Raw genomic sequence first — 27,548 nt, forward strand, 5'->3', positions numbered from 1 at the left:
ATGGCGGCCCCCGGCAGGAGGTGAGCGCCGCACCGGGGACACGGTCGGGATGAGCTTTCCTCCCTCACGCTCCTTTCTCCCCCCTCAGGAAGCTGGCGGAGCTGAGCCTGGACGAGTTCCTCGCTGCCGGCTCGGACTCGGAGCATGACGGCGGCTGGGAGGAGGAGGAGGATGAGGAGGAGGAAGGCGGCCGGGCTCCCAGCGGCTCTGCGAGGCGGCGGCGGCCGAGCGGGAAGGCGGCCGAGGGGCTGCAGGCACGGCCGGGCAGGTGAGGGCTGGGCACGGCCTGGGAGGGGCGGCTGAAGGAGCTCGGGGGCTCAGCCCAGAGAACGGGAGCTCAGGAAGGACCTTTTTGCTTTCCACGGCTAGCTGATGGGAGAGGGAACGGGGACTGGAGGAGAGGGAATGGCCCAGGTTGGACATCAGGAGGAATTTCTCCATGGAAAGGGTGGTCAGACCTTGGAAGGAGCTGTCCAGGGAGATGGTGCAGTCCCCATCCCTGGAGCAATTCTGAGGAACTGCGAAACAAATTTATGTTGGTTTTCCCAGGTGTTGTCATCTATCCCAGAACAATCTGGTATCTTGCTATGAAGATTTCTTAATCCTTAATGAAACGTTTTTCTTAGAGCCTCAGCAGAACTTTCAGCAGTGAAGAAACAATGAATTTTGTCCCAGCAGGAAAAAGGGAAAGGCATCTGAACACAAAGATCAGCTCTCCAGGCTGAAGGACAGAGATCCTGAGTTCTATAAGTTCCTGGAGGAAAACGATCGCAAGCTGCTGGATTTTGATGCCTCTGACAGCTCTGAGGAGGAGGAGGCTCTGCACAGACCCCCTGATACACTCGAGGTACCTGGCTGGGCTCAGTGAGCTCCATTCCATGTGCAGTGTTTGTGTTCCAGTGCCAGCCCTGAATCATGGAATGATTGGGTTGGAAAGGACCTCAGAACTCATCCAGTTCCAACCTCAACACTTCCCACTGTCCCAGGCTGCTCCAAGCCCTGTCCAGCCTGGCCTTGGACACTTCCAGGGATCCAGGGCCTGCCACCCTCCCAGGGAAGAATTAATTCTCAATATCCCATCTAAACCGTTCCTGCTTTCCACAGAGTGCTGGGAGCTGCATTAATAAATAAAAACTCCCTCCCTCCTCATCAGCTGCTCAGTCAGAGAGCTGCTGCAGGCAGGAGTTGTAGAATCTTTCCTCAGTCCCTCCTGCTGATCTCTCTAGGAAGCCAGCGACGAAGATGAAGATGAAGATGACGAAGAACAAGAAAAGGTCAGAAGGAAGAAAGTTTCCCTCATCCATGTGAGCTTGAAAATGGTGGAGGAATGGAAGAAAGCTGCCCAGGTGAGCAGGAACACAAAGCACTGAAGAGTTCTCCTCCCTGCCTGCAAAAGGCCAACTGAGGATTTGTTATTCTGGCACAAAATTTATGTCCCAGAGTGCCTTCAGCAAGGCTTTGTCATTTCTCTTGGGCTGCAAGATTCAAGTACTTCCATTCCATATGAGGGAGAAGCTGCAGAACTGTGGCTCAGAGGAGGCCAGAATGATCAAGTTTAGATTTTTCACCCTTGCTAGCCCTTTGGCAGCTTCAGGAGCTTCCTAAGTCACATATTTATTGGTGATAGAATAGCTGAGGGGAGTGAAGCTCAAACTGGGAGTTGCTTGCAGCTGAATAATTCCTTCTCAAGCTTCAGTAACTAAAAACCAATTTTAGGGGAGGTAAAGGCCACTGAGTTTTTTAACCCTGTCCTGATGCTCGAGGGTGAAGCTCTTTTTGCTATCAAAGTTGCAGTGAATTCCAGTGCTGTCCCAGTCAGGAGTGTCCAGAGTTCCAGGACATCCCTTGCTTCTCCTCCTCAGCAACCCCTTTTCTTCTTTCCCCAGAGGAGTCTCACCCCAAAACTCTTCCATGAGATCACCCAAGCCTACAAGGCAGCTGTGGCCACCACCAAAGGGGACAGTGGTGGTGACCCCAGCAAGTTCCAGGTGACTGACACTGCAGGTGAGGGAAGGGAAATCATCTGGGGGGGAGATGAGCACTGGGAGGAGTTAATTCACCCTTTCATTGCATTAAGGGGCTTATCTTGCTGTTCTGCTCTGAGATCTTTGCTTTCAAGGGTGGGTTCTTGCTGCTGTTTCCTTGGAGAGTTGGCCCCTGTGCCTTTTAATCTTTGATAAAAAAATTTGAATGTGAGTCAAACTGAGGATTTCTAGAAGAAAATTAATGAGTTCTGCCATGGGAATTACTGGCTTCAGTTCCTCAGGGACTTCTTTTCCCATTAGGAAAACCAGGAACACATGGAAAACCACTTACAAATGCTTTCCTGGCTTGTTTCACCCAGTGTTCAATGCCCTGGTGTCCTTCTGTATCCGGGACCTCTTCCACCACCTGCACAAGCTGCTGCTCCCCAAAGCCCACAAGAACAAGCTCAAGTAAGTCTGGGGGGTTGGAGAGCTTCAGGAAAGCTGCTGGGGATTTTCAGGGCTGCCTTTGAACCTGGCAGAGAGGTGCCAGCTCTTCCCAAACACCGAGCACCTGAGGATGCTCACAGGGTTCTTTTCTTCCCCTCCCCTTGTGTCCCCTGCAATAATATCAAACTCCAGGTGTTTGCAGAGGCCTGTGTGGTTTCAGGAAGGTCAGGAATTGCCTTTGTGTGCACTCAGGGGACAGTTCAGGCACTGGAAATTTGTTTTCAGAGTAAGGGACCAATCTTTCTGCTGTGTCACCAGTGGATGACCCCAGTTCATCCAGCAGCTCGTGTTTTGCAGGCAGTTGTTGGTGCAAAGAATTGATCTCACTGCTCATTTTGCTGCTGAAATCTGATTAATTTGGGGCCTTTTTTTGTTGGTTTTTTTTGTTGTTTTTTCTTTTTAAAGCTAAATCAAAGTCTTGCTCCTTTCCAGACTGGTTCTCCCTTCCACCAGCCCCCTCTGGGGAAAGCTACGACTGGACATCAAAGTTTATCTTGGCTGTACCATACAGGTAAGAAATACAATTTTCTGTTTCAGGGGTCAGTCTGGGCCTTGCTGAGCTATTTAGGATATTTTGGAGTGAGCAGGTGGGGTTTACCCCTCTGAGGTTTGTGTTTATTGTTTCCCTGCGTTGTTCTGGAATTATTTGATCCAGTTAACAGTTTGGAGGTTCAGAGGGTGCTTGGGTCAGAATAGGTAAGGCAGTAAAGAAGGGTTGAATTAACATCCTGGCAGCTCCCTCTGTTTTAATTTGTCTGGCAGATTAATATTTAATAGGCTTTAATGTAGGTTGCAGTCTGTGTTCTTGCATTCTGCATCATTAATTAATTTTTGGTGCTATGATCTCTCCACTTGAGGTAAATACTGAGCTGTTCTGTTGGTGAACTCACAGGTGGCGTCTCTGACTATGATAACATTCCATCCCATCCATCCAAAATTCCTGGTGTTTCAGAGACAATTTCTGGATTGTTTCTGAGGGAAACTCCTTCCCCCATTTTATTTTTTTGAGATTGCTTCATTAGCATCCCCAGATTTGAATTAAAAACCAAACCAGCCCTGAAACACTGGTATTTCAGCAGCTGAGGGAAGGGATACCAGGAGAGACAAGCCAAGAGCTGCTGTTCCTCAGCTGGGAGCTGGCACAGTGACTTAGCAGAAAGAGCAATTTCATCAGGAGTGCTTTTTTATTGTTATATATATTTTCTCCTCAAGCTGTGGTGCCTCTCTCCAGCAGCAGAGGATTGCAGACAAGGAAAAGCTGGGAATGCAATCCCAGCTCCTGGGCTGACTCCTGAGAGCCCTCAGTCCCAGCCTTCACCACAGTGAATTTTCTGCCACAAATTCCGAACAAAATCTTCTCCTTTTGATGTGTGAGGGATTTGGCAAAGTCTGCTCAGTCCGGAATCTTTGCAGATCAAGGAGGAGGGTGAGGAGGCAAATGAAATGTGGACAAAAATGTCTGTGCTGCTTCCAGCAGCTGGGACAGCTTCAGGCAGAGCCTCTCAGAGTCACCTGGAGCTCACCTTGTCTTCAGGTGGGAAACTGGGCTTGTCTGCAGTGAACTGAGCAGGACAAGCTGCAAACACAAAGATTTGGTCCTTCACACATTGTCAAAGCCTTTCACTGAGGGAGAGTTAACCCAAATACCCAAAGTATTCCAGCTCCCACTCAGAAATCCTGGAGAAATCCAGTGTGCTATCAGCCAGCTCAGGTGGTGTTTCCTGGAGCAGACTGAGGCAGTGAGGTGACATTTTGGTGTCCTGCACTGCAGATAAAAGGGGATTGTGCAGTGTCCACAAGGGAGGTCCTGTGTGAGGAGCTATGGGGCCATGAGCCCTGCAGGGACAGCAGCCTGAGCTCCCATTTTCAGGCTGAGGGACCTGCAGGGCAGCTCCTCACCCTGACCTGTGTCTGCTCCTCACATCATCCAGCTGTTGGGCTTTGTGTGAGCTCCTTGCTGACTGTGAGGAGTGTTTGGAACCAGCAAAATGCAGCTGGGAAGGGGAAGGGTGATGAGCTCTGCCTGCAAACTGGGGGTGTTTTGTTCTCCTCCACAGCTGCTGTCGTGCCTGACAGAGGCCTCAGTGGGTGCAGCAGTCCTGCAGCACGTGAATGCCACAGTTCCCTATTACCTGTCCTTCCCAAAGCAGTGCCGGGCCCTCCTCAAGGTAAGGGGACGTGTGGGATGTGCCAGTGGCACCTGAGAGGCTTTTTCCCCTTCAGCTGAGCCTTTTGTGGTATTTGGGCTTCATCCCCTGGCAGTTCAGTCCCTTGTAGTGTTCCCTTGCTGTTCCTGGAGAGGGTTCCTGGCTCTCCAGGTGCCACGAGGTGATGCCAGGCTGAGGTGAGTGCGTGGGTAACTCTGTTTGTAGCTGCTGCTCCCCAGGGAGGTGTTTTAGGAAACTGCTTCCTCCTCCCAGATGGAGGAATTGCTGCCAGGCCTTGGGAATGCCTTTGCTGCATCTCCACTCAGGGAGCTGGGGGTGGAATATTTCTGTGGCAGCTCAGTCACAGGAACAACTGTTGTTCACAGGAGTGTGAACAACAGCACAGGAGGTGTGGGGGAGACACAGAGGGCAGCAGGGTGGATCTGAAGGGAAGCTGCAAGGCAGCTCTGGAAGGAGGCAGGGAGGCCTTTGATGGTGGACATGACTGGAGGGCAGGAGGCTGGCACACCTCACAGCTGCAGGCATTTCTGAGAAGGCTTTTCCAGCCCTGCACTGAAGCCTCTCTGTGCTCTGCAGGTGAGGTGACTGCTTTGGGGGGGCACCAGGTACTTCCTGACAGGCCCAGATGAGCCTGGGGGAGATGGAGTCACTCAGGAGACTTCCAATGAGTATTTCACCACACAAATAAAAGCTGTGTGTTTTTTCAGAGGTCCTTGTTTTGGATAGGTTCCTTTATTGATCATGGGAACATCAGCTTTGGCTGTTGTGTGGTGTCCCAGTGAAAGTGTGAGGACAGAAGGGCTGCCAGTGACTGACAGACAGCACATTGTGTCACCTCTGTGTCACCTGTGTGTCACCTCTGTGTCACCTGGCTGCCTGCTTGCTGGCAAAGAGGGAGGTTCAGGCCTGGCTGTGGCCAGCAAGGAGCTCTTTGTGCCTGCACTCACGTGTCTGTGTTTTATCCCAGCAAACCATCACTCTGTGGAGCACAGGGGAGGAGACAGTCAGAGTCCTGGCCTTCCTGGTGCTGAACAAGATCTGCAGGTACAAGAAGGAGGTTTACCTCAGCCCCCTGCTCAAGGTAAGCCTGGCTCTTGCTGAGGTCTGCACCTTTTCTTGCTCATGTTTTTTGCAAATACCTCAGAGCCTTGAGCTGCAGATGAGCAGGTGCTGGAGGTGGTGCTGGCAGCCTCCAGAAAACCAATCAGAGCAAAAATTCTGTCAGGTCAGGGTGATCCCTGCTTCCCACTGCTGCCCTTCCTGCTGGGGGCACAGAGACTGAGCAGGGGAGGTCTCAGGTGCCTGATGAATATCCATCTCCCAGATTCCTGAGGGCTTTGTGAGTGGTGCTGACATCCTCCTGAGCTGCTCTGACCTTTCAGCTAAAAGTGAAATACCTTTCAAAGTGTATTTTCCTGTCACTGTGGCACCTGAGCAGGGTAGAGCTGTGCCCAGCCATCCCCATGTGTGGCTCAGACCCTCCTGCAGCCTTGTCCTCATGCTGCCAAGCAGTGCTGGGGACATTTCCAAGCCAAACACACTCCTGGAGAAGAAGCAGGCTGGGTTATTCCTTCCTGCGATCAACACAGCACTCCAACCCTGCTTTGAACACACCTGGGAGGGACAGAGGAGTCCCAAAATTCCTTTTTTTCTCTATTTTACATGATGCTTTCTCATCCTCTTTTTTCCATCACAGCAAATGTACATTGCCTTTGTGAAGAACTCCAGGTTCACCTCTCCCAACGTGCTGCCCATGATCAACTTCATGCAGCGCACGCTGACGGAGATGTTCGCCCTGGACACGCACACCTCGTACCAGCACACCTTCATCTACATCCGCCAGCTGGCCATCCACCTGCGCAGTGCCATCACCCTCAGGAAGAAGGTGGGACCCTCCTGAGGCCTGGAGAGGCTGCCTGGAGCAGAGACAGGGCAGAGTTAAAGGAATCAAGTAGGGATTTATTCACAGGATTCACCTTGGGCGCTGCGAGAGCCCGGCCGTGCCTCCTCCATCCCACCCAGCCTGGATTCAGAGTCAGGAGTTCTCACTGTTTGGTCCGTTCACATATTGGGTTCACTGTCCAATTCTAGCTCCGGGTTCTGCAGTCCCATCCTCCCAGATTGTCTCCTCAATTCTCTGCCGTTTGCACTTTTTGGGGCTGGAGCTGCAGCGGTGTCCTTGGTTGTGGGGCTGGAAAAGGATTTTGTGTGACTGAGCTGTGAGGAGAACTTGGAACACTTTAGATGGAGTTCAGAGTTACACACCAATGCAGTACAGAATCTGAAAAACACAAAAGCTAAACCTTAAGACACCACTCCTTGGTTGGGAAGGAGTTTTTCCTCCCTCCTAGGAGGAAATGCATGGAGAGAAGGAATTGCAGTGACCACTTGAGGCTTTGGTGGTGTCTGACCCATTGTTGCAGCACCTGGGAGTTGCCTGTGCTAAAATTTCAGCCAGGAAGGAGAAAAAATTGAAGCTTTGAGGTGACCTAATTGTGGCCTTTCAGGACCTGAAAGGAGCCTCTGAGAAAGTCTCTGTCCAGCCATTTCCAAGGGCCTGCAATGGCAGGAGGGTTAGATTGGATACCAGGAGACAATACTTTCTTCTGTGAGGGTGGAATGGATTTCCCACAGAAGCTGTGTGTGCCTCTGGATCCCTGCAAGTGTCCAAAGCCAGGTTGGATGGAGCTCAGAGCACCCTGGAATGCTGGAAGCTGTCCCTGCCCATGGATGATCTTTAAGATCCCTTTGAACCCAAACCCTTCTGCAGGGTGGGAGTTGCTTTTTTGCTCCCCACTTGCAAGAGTTTGTGCTTCACTTCCCATCTGGGACACCCATTTTCCTCTCTGCAGCCTCTGTTACAAAACCTGCAGGTAAAGCAGCTTAGGAGCCACCCTGGGGTGTTGCAGCTCCCCAGCAAAGTCCGTGCTATTTAAGGGACTTAACTGAACAAAGCAGCTCAGACCTTTGGGGAGCAGCCCTGGTTTCAGCCACCTTCAGTCTGACCTGGGAAATCTGAGTCAGATTGCTAATCCTGGATTTAGTTCTGTTTAGCAAAACAGACCCCACAGATTAATTGTTCAGCTGCCCCCAAACAGGGCAGGGTTGGTGCCCAGCTAAATCTCCTGGCTGGTCAGACATGGGGATAAATAAGCAGAGATAAATGAAGTCTGGGCTGCAGATCCCCTAATTGGATTGTACTGGCTCCTTACACCCTCAGTTGTGGCCCAGACAAGGAGTAAATCCATTTGATTTCACAGCTGGGGAGGAGGGTTCTGGGACTTTAGATGGGAATGGCAACACCAAAATGTCCAAATGCGAGCACTAAGCCTGGTGAAATGGAGCAGTGCTTGGTGCTGGAAGGTGATTAGCAGAGCAGATTGCTCATCTGTTCCTGTGCAGGAGAAGCTGAGAAAAGCTCTCTGGTCCATCTCAGTGACCTGGGCAGAGCTGGCAGAGCTCTGCCCTGTCCAGCTGTGCCTTGGCTTAAGTCCCTGCTGCAAGGCTTGGTCCAGTGGCTGCGATTAAAGGATTCTGTCCCTGTGTCTCAGGACTTGTCCATCCACCTTTTCCATGCACAAGAGATGAGCTGGGCCTTGGGAGTCTGGAAAAAAACACAAGTAGGGGCTGAGGCACCTTGTGAGTGCAGCCTGCTGTTATTTTGGGCAATACCTGCAGAGCTACAGAACTTGTAGGGAAGGGTTTCCTTCGGGGCCTCCTGCTCCAGCTGGGCTTTTATTCAATCTGGCACTCAGAGCTGCTGCAGCATGTGCCCAGGGTCTTGAAAACAATGTCCTGGCCTGGTGCAAACCTTGGGCCACCCTTGGCCCTGCTGCTGGGCCAGGCTGTCACCGTGTCACTGCTGGCCTGCTGCCGTGGTTTTGCTGGTAGCCAGAGCTGCAGGTTTTTGCTCTCTGCTTTGCTGCCTGGCACTTTTACCCTGCAGCTACAAAAAAAAAAAAAAAAAAAGAAAAAAAAAAAAAAAGAAGCTGTCCTGGGTGATGTCTTTGAAAAGTGCTGGCCACACTGTGGCTTGGCCACAAGCTGTGAGGCTGGGAACTCATCCTTCTCAAAGCAGCCACACTTGAGCAGCAGCAGATTGGTTTTATTCACTTGATTTCCTTCAGGCACTGACTGGTACCCAGTGATGCCCTAGGAATGGCAGCTCCAGTGTTGTTATTCCTCCCTGGGTGTTGCAGTGTCCTGGATAAAACAAGCCTGGACAGGAAGCAGAGTGAGCTCCTACCAAATACAACATTTTCAAGTTTCTGCCTTTATTTTTTTTTTCCTTTTCCTGCAGGAGAACTTCCAGTCAGTCTATAACTGGCAGTACATCCACTGCCTGTATTTCTGGTGTCGAGTTCTCAGCACCATCCACCCCAGTGAGGTCATGGAGCCCCTGATCTACCCCTTGGCACAGGTCATTATTGGCTGTATCAAGTGAGTAGAATTCTTCATTCCTTTTGCCCTGCTTTGTTGTGTTATTTTACAGTTCTACGATTTGGGTTTAACCATGAATGGTCTCAAAGCTGCTTTTAATTGAAATTTTCCAGCCTGAGATGTGCGTGAGCAGAGTTTTGGGGTGGGGTATTCTTTCCTCTTTGCTTAAGAAAAGTCTCAGTCTGAATAACCTGGGCAGATTATCCTTGTAACTGCAAAGGAAAATCCTCATCTGCAGCTCTGTAAAACACATTTGGAAACTGCATTTCTGGTGCCTGTTTGTTGGGATTTGAAGAAGTGGGACACAGCAGTTATTTTCAGGATGTCTCCTGAGAATTCCTTCCTCCCGTCAGTAGATCTGGATGAAATGTTTGTACTCTGGGGTGGTGTTAACAAGGAGCATTGAGGGAATTTTGGGATCTCTGGTGATCTCCCAAATCCTGTTAGCTCTGTTAACCAGATTCTCAGTTTTAAACCCCGGTCTGGAAAGACTCCCCAGTGGTGATGAAGATAAGCAGATTTAAACGATCAGATAAGAGGATGCAAACATCCCTCCTGCCATCCCCCACTGCTCCTGGGGATGCATCCAGGCAGCCTCTACCTGTCCAGCAGATAAATCAGGCATCTGGGGCCGAGGAGAGGGGAATTGGGTGAGGCTCAGCAGGTTTTTAGCAGCTTGGCATGAGTGCTGCCTGGCGAGGCTTTGGAGATTTGGGAACCCCCCAGATGGGTTTGGAGTGACCTCTCTGTGGTCTTCCAGGACCTAAAGGAGCTACAAGAAAGATGGAGAGAGGATTTCCAAAGGATGGAGGGACAGGACACAGGGAATGGCTTCAAACTGAGAGAGGGTAGCTTCAGATGAGATATCCAGAAAAAATTCCTCCTCCCAAGGGTGGTGAGGCCCTGGAATGGATTTCTCAGAGAAGCTGGGGCTGCCCCATCCCTGGAAAGTGTCCAAGGCCAGGTTGGACAGGACTTGGAGCAGCCTGGGTTCGTGGAAGGAGTCCTGCCCATGGCACTGGATGAGCTTTAAGTCCCTTCCAACCCAAACCATTCCATGATCCTGCGATTCCAGCACTGGGAAAACACAGAGATCCCACTGGGGCCCTTCCCGAGCCAGGCTGGGATGTAAAGGAGGCAGAGTGGCAGCGTGGGGGTGCTGTGGCTCCGTGGGACAGGACACTGTGTGACCTCTGCAATCCCTCCTTTCTGCTGCTGTGGGATTTATCCCGAGGGCTGGATGGGGAGGAGAATCCCATGATCCCATTCCTGCTGTCCCCTGTGCCGGGAGGTGGCGCCTGGCTTCCAGCACAAGGACAGTGACCACGAGTCCCTGTGTCCCTGGGACAGCCCCATCCTCCCCAAGCTGCTTTTCATCCCTGGGCTAGCCCCTCTCCATGCTGATGGTTGTTTTTTAGTAGCAGCAGCTCCTCTTCTGCTATCCCTTTTTTCCATAAACTTTTCCTGGCTTGGATTCGTGCCCTCCTCCCAGTTTAAGCTGTAAAAATGAAGCTGTACCCTGGTGTGTGTGTGTGTGTGTGTGTGGTTAAATGAGGATTTTTGGTGCCTGTGGCATTGCAGCCTCTCAGCAGAGGTGCAGGGAAGACAGCAAGGCCAGCCTGGGTGTCCCTGAGCAGGGGTGGCCTGGAGCAGAGGCTGATGCTGAGAGATTTCTCAGTCCCCTCTGGCCACCAGAATCAAACCAAAGCAAGCCCTGAGGCTGTTCCCAGGCCCACAGGCTGCGAGAAGGACAGGAGCCATTCCCAGTGATGGGAAGGCACTGGGGGCTCTGCTCTGAGGTGAAAGGAGTCACTTGGGAGGGACTGGGGGTGGAGCAGAGCTGTCCCAGCTGCGTTTGGCACTCCCTGTGCCCCCAGCCCCGGGATGTGGAGCACAGCCACACACTCAGAAATGAACAGGCTTGGTTTACAGTAAATCCACACATTAACAACTTTATTCCTCCATCAGTTAATTCCTGAGGATGGCTTTTGTCATCTCCACAGGTGCCAGAGCAGGGGTGCAAAGCAGATTTCTTTCTGCCGTGGCTCCAGTGATAATTATTTCACTATTTGGAAGTGGGATGCAGCTGATTTATGGTGCTTGGTCAAACACTTTTATTTTGTGGGCTCTTCTGGGTTGCTCAGCAAGTCCTCTGGGGAGGAAGGGGTTCATTTATCAGCTTGGCTCTGTCATCTGTGAGCTGGGGTTTAAAAACATAAAATTTTTAGTGCTGGAGGCTTCAAGTGCAGGTCACTGAGTGAGGGGCTTGAGAGTGGGACAGAAATGAGTTTTAGGGGTTGTTCTCCATTCCCTCTCTGCTCTTGGGGGAGCTGATTCTGCTCAGTCCCTGTCTTGGCAGGGAGTTGACTCAATTAATTACCTTAATTATTTGAAATATGGGTCAAAGTCTGGGCTTTTCCCCCTCCTCCTGTAGGAATTCTGTTTCCAGCTATGGGGAGTCTTCAGCAGCCCAGGTTGCTGTGCAGATTTCTCCAGCAGAGTAGGAAATGCTTTCCTGTGTCACTGCAGGCTGCAGTTCCTCTATAAGTTTGACATAATGCAATTAATTTTTATTTCTTCTTCCTGCCCAGGCTGGTGCCAACGTCTCGGTTCTACCCCCTGCGTATGCACTGCATCCGTGCCCTGACCCTGCTGTCTGAGAGCACCAGCACCTTCATCCCCGTGCTGCCCTTCATCCTGGAGGTGGGTTGTGCCCTGCTGGCACCTTCTCCCTGCTGAGCACCCTCCAGCACCTCCCAGGGCTTCCCACTTTGCTCACTCCCTAAAATCTCTGGCAAACAGCACCGGACTTGCTGAGAAAATAGGATTCAACAAATAGGATTCGAGTTTTGTTGTCTGTGAGTCGTACCTGAGACCAGCTGGGTGGAGAAATGCATCCCCAGCGTGTGGAACTGGTGCAGCTGGAGCAGGCAAAGGGGTTGCCAGGGGAGTTCAGAGCTTCAGCTGGCTGCAGGAATTGATCCTGCTGCTGTGGTCATCTCTTGGTGACAGCAGAGTTGTTCCTGACTGCAGACAAGGGGAAATGGAAGGAAAAAAAAAATAAACACCTAAAGAATTAAAAATGTGGGAAGATATCTGTGAGGACTTGGGCTTGGCATGAGGCTGGTCACATGGAGGAGAAGGGACACATGCTGCTGGGCTAAGCCTGACTCAGCCAGGCTCACTCCTAATCAAGTTCTCTTGAGGCAAAGGCTTTTGTGGTTTGGGGTTGTTGTTGTCGAGGTCCCTTGCAAACCACATCCTCAGCCTGTGGAATGTTCATAAACCTCCTGCTCCCTGGCCTGGCTGCCTTTGCCATTCCCCTGCTTCCTTCCTCTTGCTCCTGCATGTCTGAAACCCTGCCAGCCAGATTTTGGGATGGAGGCATCTCCCCTCTGGGGTCATGGTGCTCGGGGGACGATTCTTTTTGCTTTTTAGTTTCTCAGTTTCAGCAGCGATGTGCCTGTGGACATTAATCCCACACTGCACCTTGCTCTGAACCAAAATCCTTTTGGAGCCTCTCACCCAAACCATCCTGAGCCTGAAGGGTGTGAGCAGGGCTGGGAAGAGCAGTGAAGGATCCCAGGACAGGTTGTGCTCCATTTGACAGGAAAGGGGAAATCTGCTCTGTTCCAGCTGAATGCAAGTGCAGTGAAGGAGCAGCTGTGCAGTTTGTGACCCTGTTGTGGGCAAGTTTTGGAGTGCAGGGCCTGGGGTGTGGGTTCTGTGGAGCTGCTGGTGGAAGGAGTGACTGAAACTCTGCCTTTCCCGTGGCTGCTGCTGCTTCAGGAGACACAGACTGAGTGTTTGTGCATTCCCAGAGGCACAGGAGTTCCCCAAACGCCCTGGGAAATGAGAGCTGCCTGGGCTGATGCAGTGGGAGTGCTGTGCTGCAGAGCTGCTTTGCAGTCTGGCAGTGGGAGCTCTGGGTCTCAGCTCCCTTCCCGTTCCCCACGTGGAAAGTGGGAGCTTGGGAGTGCCAAAAAATCCCTTTCCTTCCTGTCTGCGCTGCCCTGGCCTTGCCTCTGTCTGCCAGTGGTTATCCCTCCAGCCACAGGCTGCCTTGTGACGTTCTGTGGCCCTGTGGCCCCTCATTATCCCCTTCCCAGCCTGCCCCAAGGATTCCTAGACATCACTCCCTGTGCCTCAGCCTGGCTGTCAGCCCTCAGGATGGGAACCGCACTTCCCCCCCTTCCCAGGGCCCTGCCCAGCTCCCTGCCACATCCTGGGAGACTTCCAGAGCCTCTGGCTGCACTTCCCTGCCTGCCTGGAGGCGTGGGAGGATCCCAGGGAGCCCGACTCCTTTAATGTGCCTGACCTGGGGGATCAATAGCTCTGTTTGGGCCAAAGAAAGAACTGTGCATAACGAGGTTTATGGCATCGATTCCCCAGGAAAGGGTTCTTTGTTTGCACAAGCCCCCACGCTTGTCCCTCCGTTCCAAATAACCTGGATTGACAAATAAAATGTAAGGAATCAATAACAGTCTCCTGCTTCTGTGGCCTGGGGGCACTGCTGTGACCTGAGCAGCCTCTGCCTCCTGCTCCACTCAACCTTCCCTGTGCTGCATCCCCACCGTGTTGGGCTGCTGATGGATGTGCTGCTGCTGCACAGAGGGAGAAGTGATTCCTGCTCAGGAGGGCAAATCTCAAAGTTTTTGGGCACAGGGAGAGAGGAGCTGGGGCTGCTGCAGAGTGTGGGTGAGCAGGATGTGCTCCTCACCCTCTGTGGGTGCCATCAGACGTGCTCATCTCGTCAGCTGGTGACTTTTTTTTTAATGTTTAAATGGGATTGAAGCCTCCCTTGATTGCCACATGGGATCCAGATTCCTCTGGGAATCTGCCTCATACCCAGTGGTTTGAGCAGCTCTCCCTGCTGGGGACAATTATTTCAGTGACAACAGTGATTTTGCTGTAAGCATCACTTAGTCTTGTTCTGAAACTTGTCACCTTCAGGGCCAGCTCCAAAACCCACTCCAGCTTTGAGGTACAACCTCTGACCATGAGAAAGGTGTGGCTGAGGAGCAAACCTCAGTTCCTTGTGTTCTTGCTAGTGCTGGTTTCCTGGTCACAGCACAACACCTTTCCCACCCCCAGCTTCAGGTGTGCTTGGTGTTTGTTCCCTCCCTGTCCCTGGCTGGGATATTTAGGAAAGCTCTGGGGCAGTGATCAGCAGTTGGGGTTTCTGCCTTGTCTTCTTGGCTCTGCCAACACCTGCATGCTCTTGGCCGAGTTGTTTGGTGCTTGCTTTGTGCTGTGCTCACCTTTACACTCTTTTTTTCTCTTCCAGGTTTTCCAACAAGTGGATTTCAACAAGAAGCCAGGACGGATGAGCTCCAAGCCCATCAATTTTGCTGTGATCCTGAAGCTCTCCAATGCCAACCTGCAGGAAAAGGCCTTCAGGGTAAGTGGGACCTCAGCCTGCAGCAGTGCCTGGCTTCCCTGTGACAAGGAATGTGCTCCATGTCTCTGTCTCCAGAGGCTGGAGATGCCTTCCCCAATCTGGGAAATCGCAGGGGTTGGGTGCTGTAGGAAATCTGTCAGGTTTAGGTCATACCCAGTCTCTTGATTTGTGTTTTTCCTGCTCAGGATGGACTCATTGACCAGCTCTATGACCTGATGCTGGAATATCTCCATGGCCAAGCCCACAGCATTGGATTCCCAGAGCTGGTTCTCCCCACTGTCATCCAGGTAAGGGGGCAAACACCTGTGGTGCTGCCATGAACATGCACAGAGCAGGATAAAATCATGTAAGCTGACAGTGAGCTCGGATGGTCCTCAAAACGAGGGGAGAGCCATTTATCTTTGCTTAATTTTATTTTTTATTTGTGTTTTGGGGAGTTGGTGGAGAGGAACAGAGGCATCACATCTAATTAATGCTGGAGGAAGGGGAAAGTGGCTCTGTTGTTTGCCATCTGTTGTGAGCCAGAGTGGAGCAGAGACTGCAGAACTACTCTGGGATGGGGTCGGGGTGGTGAACTCAGCTGAGTTCTTGGGGATTCAGAGCTGTCCCAGTTGCTGTGGGGTCTTGGAGCAGAACCTGTGCTCTGAGCCCTAGCTTTTCCTTGTCCTCAGCCTCCCCAAGGTGCTCTCCACAAGATGGCAATCTTCCCTTCCCCAGTCTTCCCCATATTCCCAATCTTTCTTCCGCAGTCTTCCCTCCCTCCCATCACCTGGAGCTGCAGCCAGCACTGCTCGGTGTGGCAGTGTTGGGATGTGTTCCCTCATTCCCAGCCCAACCTCTGCTTGTCCTGGTGTGTGCCACGAGCCCCTGCACACCTTGGGATAACCCCTGGCTGCTGGGGGAGCTCTGACTGTGCCCCACAGGCTGGTTGGGAAGCAGAGCTCTGTGTCCCTGCTGGGGGCTGGCATCTGCTGGGAGCTGGCATCTGCCAGGCACACAGCTCTTGGCCTTGTCCCCCAGCCTGGCACAGGGGCTGCCTTGGCTGATGGGAGCTGCCAGCCCCTGTGTGTGCCTGTGAGCAGCTCCTGTCCCTGTGCCTGTCCCCACTTTTGGCAGCACAGGGGTGCCGTGCTCCCAGCCAGCAGCTGTGGGAGCTGTCACAGCCCATGTTTGGCTGGAAGGAGGAGCTGCTGCCTGCCCCAAACACAGCCTGGAATTCTGCAGAGGATTGAGGATTGATGCTCTTGGATTCCTGCTTGGCTGCCACTGCCCGCAGCCTTGTGGCGTCTGCCGGGCTGGGGGCTGGGGTTGGCTTCCCAAAATCCCCTTGTGGGGAGAGCCTTTTCTCCTGGAGAGCTTCCAGCCCACTGTGAGCTCCATCTGTGCCGAGCCTCCCTCCCTGCTGAGCTCATGCCTCTCCCAGTGCTGTGGCAGGGCAGTTCCAGCTGGCAGGGGCTGCATCCCTCCTCCTCCTCCTCCTCCTCCTCCTGGTCTGGTCAGTCTTTTTCCAGACTCAGCTTCCCAAATTCTCTGCCTGGAAGGCAGAAAGCACCCGGCAGATGAAAGGAGAGGCGAGCCAGTGGGGATGGGACACACTTCAAAGCTGCTGCTGCTAGCCCAGGGCTGACCCCGTGGTGGTCACTGCCTGCAGGGGCTGGGAGGGAAGAGCCCCTTCCTTGCCTCCCCCAGCCCCCTGGCAGACAGCACAGAGCACAGACTGGGAGGTTGGAGGGGAGAAGCTGGCACTGGGGCAGGGGCTGGCAGGAGCCAGGCTTGGCTTGCAGCGAGCCAGAAGGGCAGGAGGTGCTGCCTTGGCCACTCCTGCTGCTCCCTCTGTCCCCAGGGAAATGTTCCCTGGTGTGAGCAGGGCACTGGGCAGGGTTTGGCTTCCCTGCTTCACTTCCAGTAAGAGGAGCTGGGGTTTTGCTCTGTGGTCTCTGCTGGGAGAAAGCTTTGGTGTTGCAGGCTGGCAGTGGGACAGAGTCAGCCCCAGTAATGACAGGGCTGGGATGTGAAGCTTGAAGCCATCTCCACACACACACATTGGTGTTCTGATTGCTTTTATTCTGCAAAGATCCCAGTGTTCCGTTTGGCAGAGTAGGGAAAAGCACACACAGACCCTGGTTTTCCTCCTCTCTGTCCTTTATCATCTTCTACCTCCCTGGCTGTGTCCCTGCCTCTCCACACAGGGCTGGGATCTCATTAGGTTTCATTTATTAATTCTGTGGCAGGTAGAGGTGGGACTGTGAGAGGGAGCAGCAATGGAGCAGGGGCTGTGTGAGGGATCACACAGCTCCAGACTGCACTGACAGAGCCCAGGGTTTTGCAGGATTTCTGGTGACACTTCTGCGAGGGAAGAAAAATGATAATGGATGTGGCAGAGGATGGAATGGATCTGGGGCTGCAGCTGGGGGGATCAAGTGAGATAAATCGAATGACAAATGCATCTCTCAGTGGAGATAAATATGCAGCACCTATAAAAAATAAATATTTTAGGAAGGAGGGGTGAGGGCAGGACAGGCTCCTGCAGCAGAAGAGTTGCTGTGCTGATGGTTCCTTTGTGCTCTGGGGGAAGTAGGGAAGGTCTGGGTCGGAATTCCCATTTTTCTGAGCTGCTGCTGTGATGGCAGCTGGGAGGGAGAGGGACCAGGGAAGCCCCTGCTGCTCCTGAAAGGGGAGATCCTGCAGCAACCACCCCTCAGAGAGCAGGGAGGGGCTGGCTGGGGAGGGTATGGCATTTACAGGTGCAAACATTTCCTTCCCTTCCTCCCTCCCTCCCTTCCTTCCCTTCCTCCCTCCCTCCCTTCCCTCCCAGCTCTGCCTCCTGAGGCAGAACTTGGAAGGGTGGAGGAGGCAGTAATGGATTTGCTGCCTGGAAATCCTTGATCTCCCTCCTGATAGCATCCCCTGGTCCCACTGAGAGGAGGGTTCCATCCTGCTTAACCATTTCCTCCTGCCTTACCATGTTTCTTTCTCTAAATCAAATGTCTGTGCAGTGTTTGTGTGTTTATTTCTGGCTCCAGCAAAGAGCTTGGCCTGCAGGATTCACACAGCACTCCTGGAGCTGGGGAGGGCTCTTAGCAGGCAGGGGAGTCACTGGAATTCAAGCCATGAATCAACCTGGACATCCCCACCTTTTTTCCTGTCACCAGGAGCATCCAGTGATGCCTCAGTTCTTGGTTGGAAGGTGTCACAGCAGGCCAGTGGTGCTGGAGAGTTTTCATTTTGTCACTTTTGGTGTGGATTTGAGTCCTGGAAAGGTCAGGGGTGCCAGCTGGGGTTGGGTTTGAGCCCTGGGTTTAATTCTTCCTCTCCTTTTCCTGCTCCCAGCTGAAATCCTTCCTGAAGGAGTGCAAGGTTGCCAACTACTGCAAGCCCATCCGGCAGCTGCTGGAGAAGGTGCAGGAAAACTCAGCCCACATCTGCAGCAGGAGGCAGAGAACAGCCTTTGGTGTGGCCAACACAGCAGCTGTGGTGAGCCTGGGGGACATGGGGACAGCCTGGGGCTCCTCTGGGGACATGGGGTATGGTTATCTGTGGTGATCCAGGGAGCAGGTACAGTTCTGGGAGGGAGGTTTTTAGCTAAAGTGATGTTTTCAGGTGAGGAATTAATTTTAATGACATCCCACCAACCCCTTCCAGTGCTGGAATGCCAAATGACTGAAAGGTTAAAAGTTTTTTAACCACTTCATTTGCTTCCCACCATTTATGGCCTCATTCCCCTGCCTGGGCAGCAGAAATGGGCTCTGCACTTCCTCACACTCTGCTCTCCCCAGGCTGGGCCCAGTCCCAGACTCTGCAGGGGAGTGTTTAGTTCAAAAATAAACACTTGGCTCTAGGACAGGGGGAAGGCACTCACACAGCTCTGGGTGGTGCTCAGGGCTGGGAAATGCTCTTGGGAGCTCAGCCTGAATTGAAACCCAGGGCTGAGCAGGTGATGAGGAGCTGCACTGGAGGTGCAGGAGGCAGATTTTGTCCTGGTGGATCCTCTGCTCTGTGCCTGTCTTGTTCCTTCTCTTTGGAAGGGATTGTTTTCCATTACAGCACCAGCTGCTTTGCCCTCTGTGCTGTCTTCTCCCTGCAGCTGGAGCAGAAGGGAGTGTTCAGTAATTCTGGGTCCCAGAGGGCACTGAGCTCATTTTGGGAGAGCCTCCTGTGAGTTCCCAGCAGCTCTGACACTCAACCCTCTTCCAGGCAGAAATTGCAGTCTGGGAACTCCCATTTCAGGCCACCATGTGGAATTTGGGGATCTGCCATGAGCTGAAGCATCCTCTGAGCCCCCAGAGATGCTCCTTTGTGGGGGCTTTGTGCTGCCCCTCAGTGGCTTTGGCATCACAGGATTGCATTTTCCAGATTTCCACTTCAGATTTTGGCTCTCTCTTTTCCCTGCAGTGCCCAGGCTTTGCTTGGCCTGAGGAGAGTTCTCAGTCCCACCACTCCTGACTCAGCAGCTGCTTAAATAACTCAGGCAAAATTCATTTAGTCCTGCTTGCCTCTGAGTTGTGGTTTCCAATTTCTGCCCAGGAGCTGGGAAAATGTGGTTTGGGAAAGGGTCTTCACCTTGTGCCCTTGACTGCCCATGTTTATTGGAAAACTGCCTGGAAAACCTTGAAATTTGTGCCCCTTTCTCCACAGGAACAGTGGGAGAAGCAGGTGAAGGAGGAGGGGACACCCCTGACCAAATATTACACTCAGTGGAAGAAACTGAGAGAGAAGGAGATCCAGCTGGAAATCAGTGGCAAGGAAAGAGTGAGTAACAAATCCCGAATTTGAGCCACATGCTGGTGACACCCAGGATGGTGCTGGGACTTTATCTGTTCATAAATGCCCAGTCTGTCATTTCCCACATGTGCTGCCCCAGGGAATGCTCTTTGGGCACTGCAGGCTGAGCAGGAGCTGCATGAGCAGTGTGAGGAAGCAGTGTCTGGGTGAGAGGGGCCAGGCACAGAACAGATCTGGGTGGTTCTGCAGTGGGAACAGGGCAGCAGTTCCAGCAGTGCATGGCATTGGGTTGGTCCCAGAGAGCTCCCAGAGCCTGGCACAGGCCTGGGCATCACCCACAGCTGAGGAGGGGCTGGGATTACCCAGGACAGCCCTGCAGAGGGGACAGAGAGCACAGGGAGGGAAAAAAGCACCTGGGAGGTGCAGCCAGGGAACGGGGACAGGGGATAAAGGGGACAGCCAGGGAATGGGGACAGCCAGGGAATGGGGACAGGGAACAAGGGGACAGCCAGGGAATGGGGACAGGGAACAAGGGGGCAGCCAGGGAATGGGGACAGCCAGGGAATGGGGACAGGGAACAAGGGGACAGCCAGGGAATGGGGACAGGGGACAAGGGGACAGCCAGGGAATGGGGACAGGGAACAAGGGGACAGCCAGGGAATGGGGACAGCCAGGGAATGGGGACAGGGGACAAGGGGACAGCCAGGGAACGGGGACAGGGGATAAAGGGGACAGCCAGGGAATGGGGACAGCCAGGGAATGGGGACAAGGGGATAAAGGGGACAGCCAGGGAATGGGGACAGGGAACAAGGGGGCAGCCAGGGAATGGGGACAAGGGGATAAAGGGGACAGCCAGGGAATGGGGACAGGGAACAAGGGGACAGCCAGGGAATGGGGACAGGGAACAAGGGGACAGCCAGGGAACGGGGACAGGGGACAAGGGGACAGCCAGGAAATGGGGATGGGGATAGGGGACAGAAAAGAGGGGCCAAGCTCCTGCCCCAGACTGGCCCTGCTGCTGGAGCTCTGCAGAGAGAGGCAGATTTGGGGTTTTTTTCTGTACAGAGAGGCAGATTTGGGATTTGCTCAGCAGAGAGAGGCAGATTTGGGGTTTGCTGTCCAAGAGGCTGCCTGGCTGCTCTGCTGGTGAATGGGGCTGTTGTGTGGCTCGGTGGGGACTGGTGGCTTAATGATGCAGCTTTGTGAGCCCCAGCAGGAGAGGGAACACCATGAGGCCCATTAGGGCTGGGAAAATCCATGTCCCATTAGCAGCCATTGGGGGAAAAAAAAGGTAATAACAGGGGAAAAAAGAAACCTAGCCTGGCTGGGAGCTGCAGCTTGCCTTATACAACAGCTCTGACCCTTTCTGCCCATTCCATTTGCTTTTCCCAGTGGTTTTTAATGGGATGGGGACTAATCAGCTTGGTGAGACTCAGTAGATAGGAGCCCTCTAGCTGGGGATTAAGAGGCTAGCCCCCAAATTAGCTAATTAGTGCTTGTGTGGGGGCTGTGGGCTGTGTCAGTGCTTTGGGATCACTCCACAGCAGCTTTGGGGTTTGTTTTGGGGTGCCCATCTGCGGGTGCAGTGGGGTCTCAGAAGGGTGGAGGTGGCAGAGCTCATCCAGCACCACAGCTCGTGCTGATGCCACCCAAAGCTGCCTTTGGAAATGGGGATTTTTCCTGGGCACTGTGGGAATGTGGAATCCCAGCTAACAGCCCCCTGCTGCCAGGACAGGAGCCTGTCCCCCAAGAATGATGGGAATTATGGAAAATGCTTTCATCCCTCTGACCACCCCGTGGTGGGGCTGGAGCACAACCAGGCTGGGGCTGCCCCATCCCTGGAAGTGTCCAAGGCCAGGCTGGATGAGGCTCTGAGGGATGGAGGGTGTCCCTGCCCACAGAACCGGGGGAGATTTAGGGTCCTTTCCTACCCAAACCATTCTGGGATCCTACAACCAGCCACGGGGGCAGCAGCTTGGCAGTGCCTCTGATCACTGCCCCTGCTGCATTTTCCTAAATGCCTTCCCTGGCATCTCTGGGTGTTTTTTAAAGGCAGCCCTGTGCTGCTCCCCAGCACAGACAGGGAGGAGCAGAGGCCTCTCACCGGCACAAGGAGCAGTGGGAAGGTAATAATTTAAATCACCTGCAAATGGTGGTGGGTGATTTGTTCCCCTCTGCCCATCCCGGTGCTGCAGGTGATTGCTGCCAAGTGCTCAGCTCCAGGATCTATCTGACCCAGCTGGGGACCAGACCCTGCAACAGCCCGGGAGAAAATGCTGGAATTGGCTGCACTGGAAGTGCACAGCTCCATCTCTGCTCAGCCCCAGCCCCATCCTGGCTGGCTCTGCCTTTGCACAGACTGCTGCCCCGTGGGGAGGAGGGGCTGTGCTCAGCCCGGAGGGCGTTTTGGGGTGGTCTGAGGGGTGGCAGGGAGAGCAAATGAGTGATGATCCTGGGGCTGAGTGTTTCCAAGCAAGCCCTAATGTGTGCTAATGCCCGAGTGCTTCCCAGGAGAGGAGTGCAGCCGGGCAGGGCAGGGGCAGCTGATGCTCAGAGAGCACTTGGGATTTCATTTGCATTCTGATTATCTTTGTCCTGCTGGCCTGAGCCCTTGCAAGTAAATCCTCCCCCTAATCCCCCTCCGGAGAGGTGTAAAGAGCACTGAGGTGGTGTCAGTTGAGAGACTTAATGGCATTGATATTGGCTGCCTGCTGCAGGGGCTCTTGGCCCATTGATCTCCATCAGGGCAGGGGATGCAGACAGACCCGGAGCATCCTCAGCACTGAAACCCTCAAAGCTGCACCCAAGCCCGGGGAGTGGCTGGGGCAGTGCTGCTGCAGAGATGCCCAGCACAGCCTGGCTTGTGTGGCTCTCACTGCACAGCTCCCACAGCCAGCTCCTCACGGATCTCCTGCATCTCTGTCCCTGCTGGGGTGCCAGCAGTGGATGTTCCATTGGCTGAAGGAGTTTATTAGGGGAGATCAATGCAGCAGCAGAGCTCTGTGTGTCTCACTCACCCCTGGGACCCCTCACCAGTCTGTGGCTGGCAGCAGACTGACCCAGCTGCTCTGGCCAAAGCCATCCTGCCTTTAAGCACAGACTTTGACATTTAAAAGCTGAATGAGAGCTGTTCTTACTATTGGGTTTGTTTTTCTTCCCAGCTTGAAGACTTGAACTTCCCAGAAATCAAGCGCAGGAAGCAGGATGAGAGAAAGGAGGAGGATAAGAAGGAGTTCAAGGATCTCTTTGAGCTGGACAGTGACTCTGAGGAGGAGAACGGTGGATTCTCCGTGAAAGGTACAGGGCTGGGGCTGGCCTTGCCCTTTCCTTGTCCCCAGTCCCATTCTCCCTTGTCCCCAGTCCCATTCTCCCTTGTCCAGAATTCCATGTGAATGGGGCCAGTGTGGTCCTGCCCTAAGGGGGTTTCGTGCTGTGTTCAAAAGATTCCCTGATGAGGAGTGAGAGCACAGGATGAAGAGGCACTGAAGGTGTTTTTGGACACTTTTATCTTTCTCTCCCTCTGAATCCAGCACTTTTTAAAAAAGCCTCAGTCTTGTGTTTCTTTTCCTGGGCACACCCCACACTCTCCTCCCCTTGGCATCTTCCTTTTTGGGTCAGAGCCCAAAATCCAGGGGATGCTTGGCTGAGCAGAGCCCTGTGCAGGTTCTGAGCATGGCAGGGGCTGTCACCAGCACAGGGATCTTTGATCCTGTCCTTGCTGCACTTCTGATTTATTTATTTTATCCTGACTGATGTTCCAGGCTTTCCCAACAAGCCCGGAATCCCTGGAGAGCAGGGGGTGATGTCACCTGGCCTGTGACCACGAGAGGGCCACAGTAAATTGTACAAGCTGCCTGGGAAGTTCAGCACAGAGTTTGGGGATAAATCTGGGTGTTCCTCCTGGCTTTTGAATGTTTTGGGTGTCCTGGGTGTGTGCAGGAGCAAGGGGAGGGAACCTGCAATCCCTTTTTTGAGCTCTGGGTCCAGGGGAGATTCCTGCTCCTGGTGCAGGAATTTCAGCAGGATCACACCCCCAGAATCCTCCCAGAGCAGCAGGAAAGGTGCTGGATGCAGGAATTCCATCACATCGGGATGAGCTTTCCCCTGGAATGGGAAATGTTTGTCAGGCAGGAATGAATCCCTGGCTGGGGTCTCTGAAAGGGCTGAAGAGGGGGGAGAATCCAGTTTGGGAATCTCTGAGCAGGAAAGAACCAGGAGCTGGAGAGGTGCCTGCACTGCTGTGTTTTCCAGCTGGATTTCTGGCAGAAATGGGAATTGGGAATGGCTCAGGAAGAGGTGCTGGGCCTCTGGAGCAAAGGGAGGTGACTTTTGGGGGGATATTTGTGTGAAATGTGGAGAAATCTCCCCTTTGGTGTGTCTGGCACTCCTGAGCTCTCTGCCTGTGCTGCTGTTCACACCCTGCAAACCCTTCCAGGGACAGGCAGAGCCAGGGAGGCCTCGGATGACAGCTCAGAAGCGAGCAGCAAGGAGTTTGGGGAGGAGGATGATGATGAAGAAGGAAATTACGAAGTGGAGGAGGACGAGGAAGAACTGGAAGAGGACAGCGAGTCAGAGGGTGAGTGGGGAATTCCTGCAGCACTGGGGCTGTTGTGTCTTGTGAGGTGTCAGGAGGGGAGAGCTGGCAGCTCTGAGCTGCAGAGAGCAAAGGGTTAAGGTGTTCCCAGGCCCTCACACCCTTTCATCTCTTCTCAGGGGCCTCCTGCAGCCCAGTGGGTTTAGGAGCCCTGCAGGTGACACCCCCAGGTGCCCTCAGCTCTCACCTCAGCCCTGTCTTGGTGTCCCTGCAGTGGGAAATGCCCAGACCTTGCTGGAAGCACTGCCCATCCCATGCCCCCAGATTCCCCAAAATTTCCCCAAATTTCCCTTGGTGTTCCAGCCTCAGGTGAGGCACATTGGACACCTGTGTCTCTCCCAGGCACTGCTGCTGTCCCACCCCTGCAGGGCTCTCCTGGAGGAATTAATGAGTGTCTGGCATTAATGAGTAGCTAACTAATTAATTAGTAATAATCCAGCAGGCAGGATTCTTGACAGCTCTCCCTTTCCCCCAGCAGAGGAAGGCAGGGAAGGAGCCCGGGATTCCCGGGAGAGGAGGAGCTGCCCCCGGGGCCTGTCCCGATCCGACCTGGAGCAGCTGGCACAGGGTGGGGACGACCTGGTGCAGGACCTGGAGTTTTCTGATGAGGACTGAGCACCTCCAGCCCCTCTGCAGCCTGAGCCCTGCCACCCTGAGCACCTGGAGCTGCTGCCAGGGGCACAGGTGGGACCAGCCCCAGGTACCACCCAGCACCTGCTGCCCCAACCTGGACTTCTCAACCCAACCTGGACTTTTCCAGCTTTTTCTACCGATTTTGGGTTTGGTACCAATAAAATTGTGGTCAAGGCCAGGAAAAACTGCTCAGCAGAGGGAATAAAAGCCCCTCATTAAAATCTGCTGCTTTCAATAGCACAGGGTTCACTTCTAGCTCCTGCTAAGTGAGCTGGGCAAGGGAAGGATGAGGTTTTTGTCCAAGGTTCCTCCTCTCTGCCCCAGCAGCCACCCCAGATTTAGCTCTGGGGCTCTCACCAAACTTCACTGGTGCCCAAAAAGCCTGAAGGACTGCAGAGACTCTTCCAGAGCTTCGTGGCTTCCGTGAAAGCCTTGATCAATTCAAGCCGCTCTAAGAGTGCTGCAGAAGGAAACTTTAACTTCAGGATTTTTGAATTTAAAATAATGATCGTGTGGGCAACACTGCCCACGTGAGAACTGCACCACCTTAACTGTAAAGAAAAGATTCTCACTTTGTAGATTTTAACTTACCTGTTCTTCCCAAGGCTAAAGGAATTCCCTTTTTCCTCTGGCTCTGACTTAGCTGGGGCCAGGTGCTGGCTGCCTTCTGCCAGCTGGGAACCAACCCTGGGCTTGGATTCCAGGCAGGAATGTGGCCCAGGTGGGCACCCAGGAAAGGAAGGACAGAGACTGCTTGGGTAAAGCCACGTACCATTTGTAAATTAAGTGTTTTTCTTTTTTATTTAAATTGATTGCTGGAAAGCATTTTTATCGTGATGTGATGGATAATGATTTCCCCCCCCCCCTCTTTTTACAATATAAAGAAGCTAAAGTACCACCAAAGCTATTCTGTAAGAAAAACGGCAGCACGTGCAACGTTTAAACAAAAAACAAACCCCCCCCCAAAAAAGGGGATGGGGTAGGGGGAGAGAAAGAAAAGTACCACATGTGATTGTTGTTCACAACTGTACAAGTCACAGGAGGTCACCCCCAGGAGTTCCCAGCTCATTCACAGTAGTAAAAACTCATTGTTTTCCCATTGTTTCCAGCCTGGCCCCCCTCCCCTGCTGCCAGGGCTCTGGCTGTGGTGCACAGATGTGCAGAACATCCACCTCTGGAGCAAGGCTTGCAACGAACCCCCCCGGCTGCAGGAATGAGTCTGGGGGCAGAGGGCTGGGACCCCCCTCCCCCCGAGCATCGCTGCTGCCCTTGGGCACCAAACATCCAAACCAAACCTGGGAAAAGCCACCTCTGCAGGGCTGGGCACTGCCAGGCCCTGTGCCAGCCCGGGGGGGCTCTGGTACCATCCCACGAAGTAAACATGGACGGGAACTTGCCTTTTTTTTTTTTTTTTGTCTTTTTTTTTGTCTTTTTCTCCTTTTTTGTCTGTCTTTGGTATTGTTTTCAAAGTTGCTAGAGATGCATAGAACACCTGAATGAGGAACTGAGCCCAGTTTCCAGGGAGGAGGACAGGTCTGGAAGGTGGCTGGGGTGGGTGTGGATGGGTTTTGTGTTTATTTTTTTTGTTTTGTTTTGTTTGTTTTTTTTTTTTTTTTTTGCTCGAAGTACCGGTGGGAGGAGCAGGGCCCCTTCCCTTCCCTGTGGAGTCACACCGCGGAGTTCCTGAAGGCAGGGAGCAGCCTGTCCATTATTCCTGTCCATTATTCCTGTCCATTATTCCCTGTGCAGGGCTCTCCAGCTCCACTGAGGAGGGTGCAAGGGAACGGGAATGCTGCCTCCAGCCTCCTTCTCTTCACTTGCCATCATCCCACGACAACATCTTTGGATAAATTTCCTTCCTTCAATTTTTTTTTTCTTTTTTTGACAGTTCAGAAATCTCCGTGGTTCTTTTATTTTCCCCAAAAGAAAAAGCAAATGCATCAAAAAAAAAAAAAAAAAAATAAAACCTCCCTTGCTGCGGCGCCAGCCCTGCTCCCGTCCCTGCCCGAGTTAGGACGGGGCTTTGGAGGTGTCGCTGCCCAGGGAAGGGTTCCCGTTCTCCTGTTTCGGGGAGCCCCGGCTGGCCGGGACGGCGCTGCCGAAGGGCGAGGCCACGCTGCCGGTGGAGGCCGGGCGGAGCTCGCCCGGGGCCACCTCCCGCTCCTGGGGCCGCAGCGGCAGCGCCACCGGGAACCCGGCCATGTACAGCACCCGGCCCAGCCTCTTGGCCACCTGCGGGAAAAAGGGGGGGGGGGAGACAAAAATAGTAATTAAAAAAAAAATCAGTTGTGGGATGGATGAAGGTAAGGCAGGAGGAGGGGGGATGTGAGATTCCCCCAGACCGGCGTGGGTTTGTGCAGAACCACAAGAATTGCTGACAGAAAAGATTCTCTGGACAAACCCCATCCCCGGGTGTGTTCAAAGGCAGCCTGGACACAGCTTGGAGCACCCTGGGACAGTGGGAAGTGTCCCTGCCCATGGCAGGGGGTGGCATTGGATGGGCTCTAAGGTCCTTTCCACCCTGGAATGAAGCAACCCCATTCCCAGTGCACCTGAAAACCAGAAAACCAGGGCAGGTTTCCTCCTCTCATTTCCTCAAGGATTTCATGCTGCAGTCCTGCTCCTGTTTCTGGGCACTGCTGGAGCCCCCAGCTCTGCCCTGGATCCCCCTGTCCCAGCTCCAGGTGGGCTGGGACACCCCAGCTCATTATTGCTGCCCCTTTTATCCATGGACACTTCAACAGGACTTTGCTCTTAAAAAGGCCAAGGCAGGGAAGGAAAATACAACTCCTGGAGGGAGCCTGAACCTCTCCTGCAGCAGCTCCTGCCTCCCAGCACCTCCACAGCTGCTTCCCATTTGAGCTTAAACAAAACCAGGGGCTGCTGCTGCACCCAGACAAGTGGGACATTATTCAGGGAGCAGCATCAGGGCTCTGCTCCCCACCATGCAACCCCCAGCCCTGCCTTGTTATAGAACTTTAAACACTATTGATTAAATTGAAGGAATTTTTCATGTTCCAGCCCGTATCTCACATTCCCCCTGCCCCAAGCCCCATCTCTGAGCTGTTCGGGGCTCTCTTGTTTTTTAAGGAACATAAGAGTTTTATTTCCCCCTG

The 27,548-nt window shown here is 53.3% G+C and overlaps 2 protein-coding genes across 4 annotated transcripts in view; one reads left to right on the forward strand and one right to left on the reverse strand.

Moving 5' to 3' along the window:
- Nucleotides 1-24,534, forward strand: NOC2L (NOC2 like nucleolar associated transcriptional repressor). 3 transcript variants are annotated; one of them, XM_062507604.1, is made up of 19 exons: nt 1-20; nt 89-268; nt 676-847; nt 1,227-1,346; nt 1,887-2,004; nt 2,345-2,435; nt 2,907-2,985; nt 4,532-4,642; nt 5,610-5,723; nt 6,339-6,527; nt 8,943-9,082; nt 11,674-11,785; nt 14,370-14,483; nt 14,669-14,770; nt 17,814-17,957; nt 19,119-19,232; nt 22,367-22,502; nt 23,641-23,781; nt 24,278-24,534. In XM_062507604.1, the coding sequence occupies exons 1-19, from the start codon at nt 1-3 to the stop codon at nt 24,412-24,414; spliced, it is 2,334 nt and encodes a 777-aa protein (XP_062363588.1). In that variant the 3' UTR covers nt 24,415-24,534. The 3 variants fall into 3 exon arrangements, with proteins under 3 accessions (XP_062363588.1, XP_062363589.1, XP_062363590.1); XM_062507605.1 differs by having other exon boundaries at nt 679-847; XM_062507606.1 differs by having other exon boundaries at nt 89-217.
- Nucleotides 24,535-25,881: 1,347 nt separating this feature from the next.
- Nucleotides 25,882-27,548, reverse strand: part of SAMD11 (sterile alpha motif domain containing 11) — an 81,899-nt gene continuing 80,232 nt past the window's right edge. Inside the window, exon 14 of the mRNA XM_062507587.1 lies at nt 25,882-26,664. Coding sequence (XP_062363571.1) covers nt 26,443-26,664 — 222 coding nt within the window. The 3' untranslated portion in view covers nt 25,882-26,442. The remainder of the gene's footprint in view (nt 26,665-27,548) is intronic.

The sequence above is a fragment of the Cinclus cinclus genome, chromosome 23, assembly GCF_963662255.1.
Source record: "Cinclus cinclus chromosome 23, bCinCin1.1, whole genome shotgun sequence".
NCBI classification, from domain to species: domain Eukaryota; kingdom Metazoa; phylum Chordata; class Aves; order Passeriformes; family Cinclidae; genus Cinclus; species Cinclus cinclus.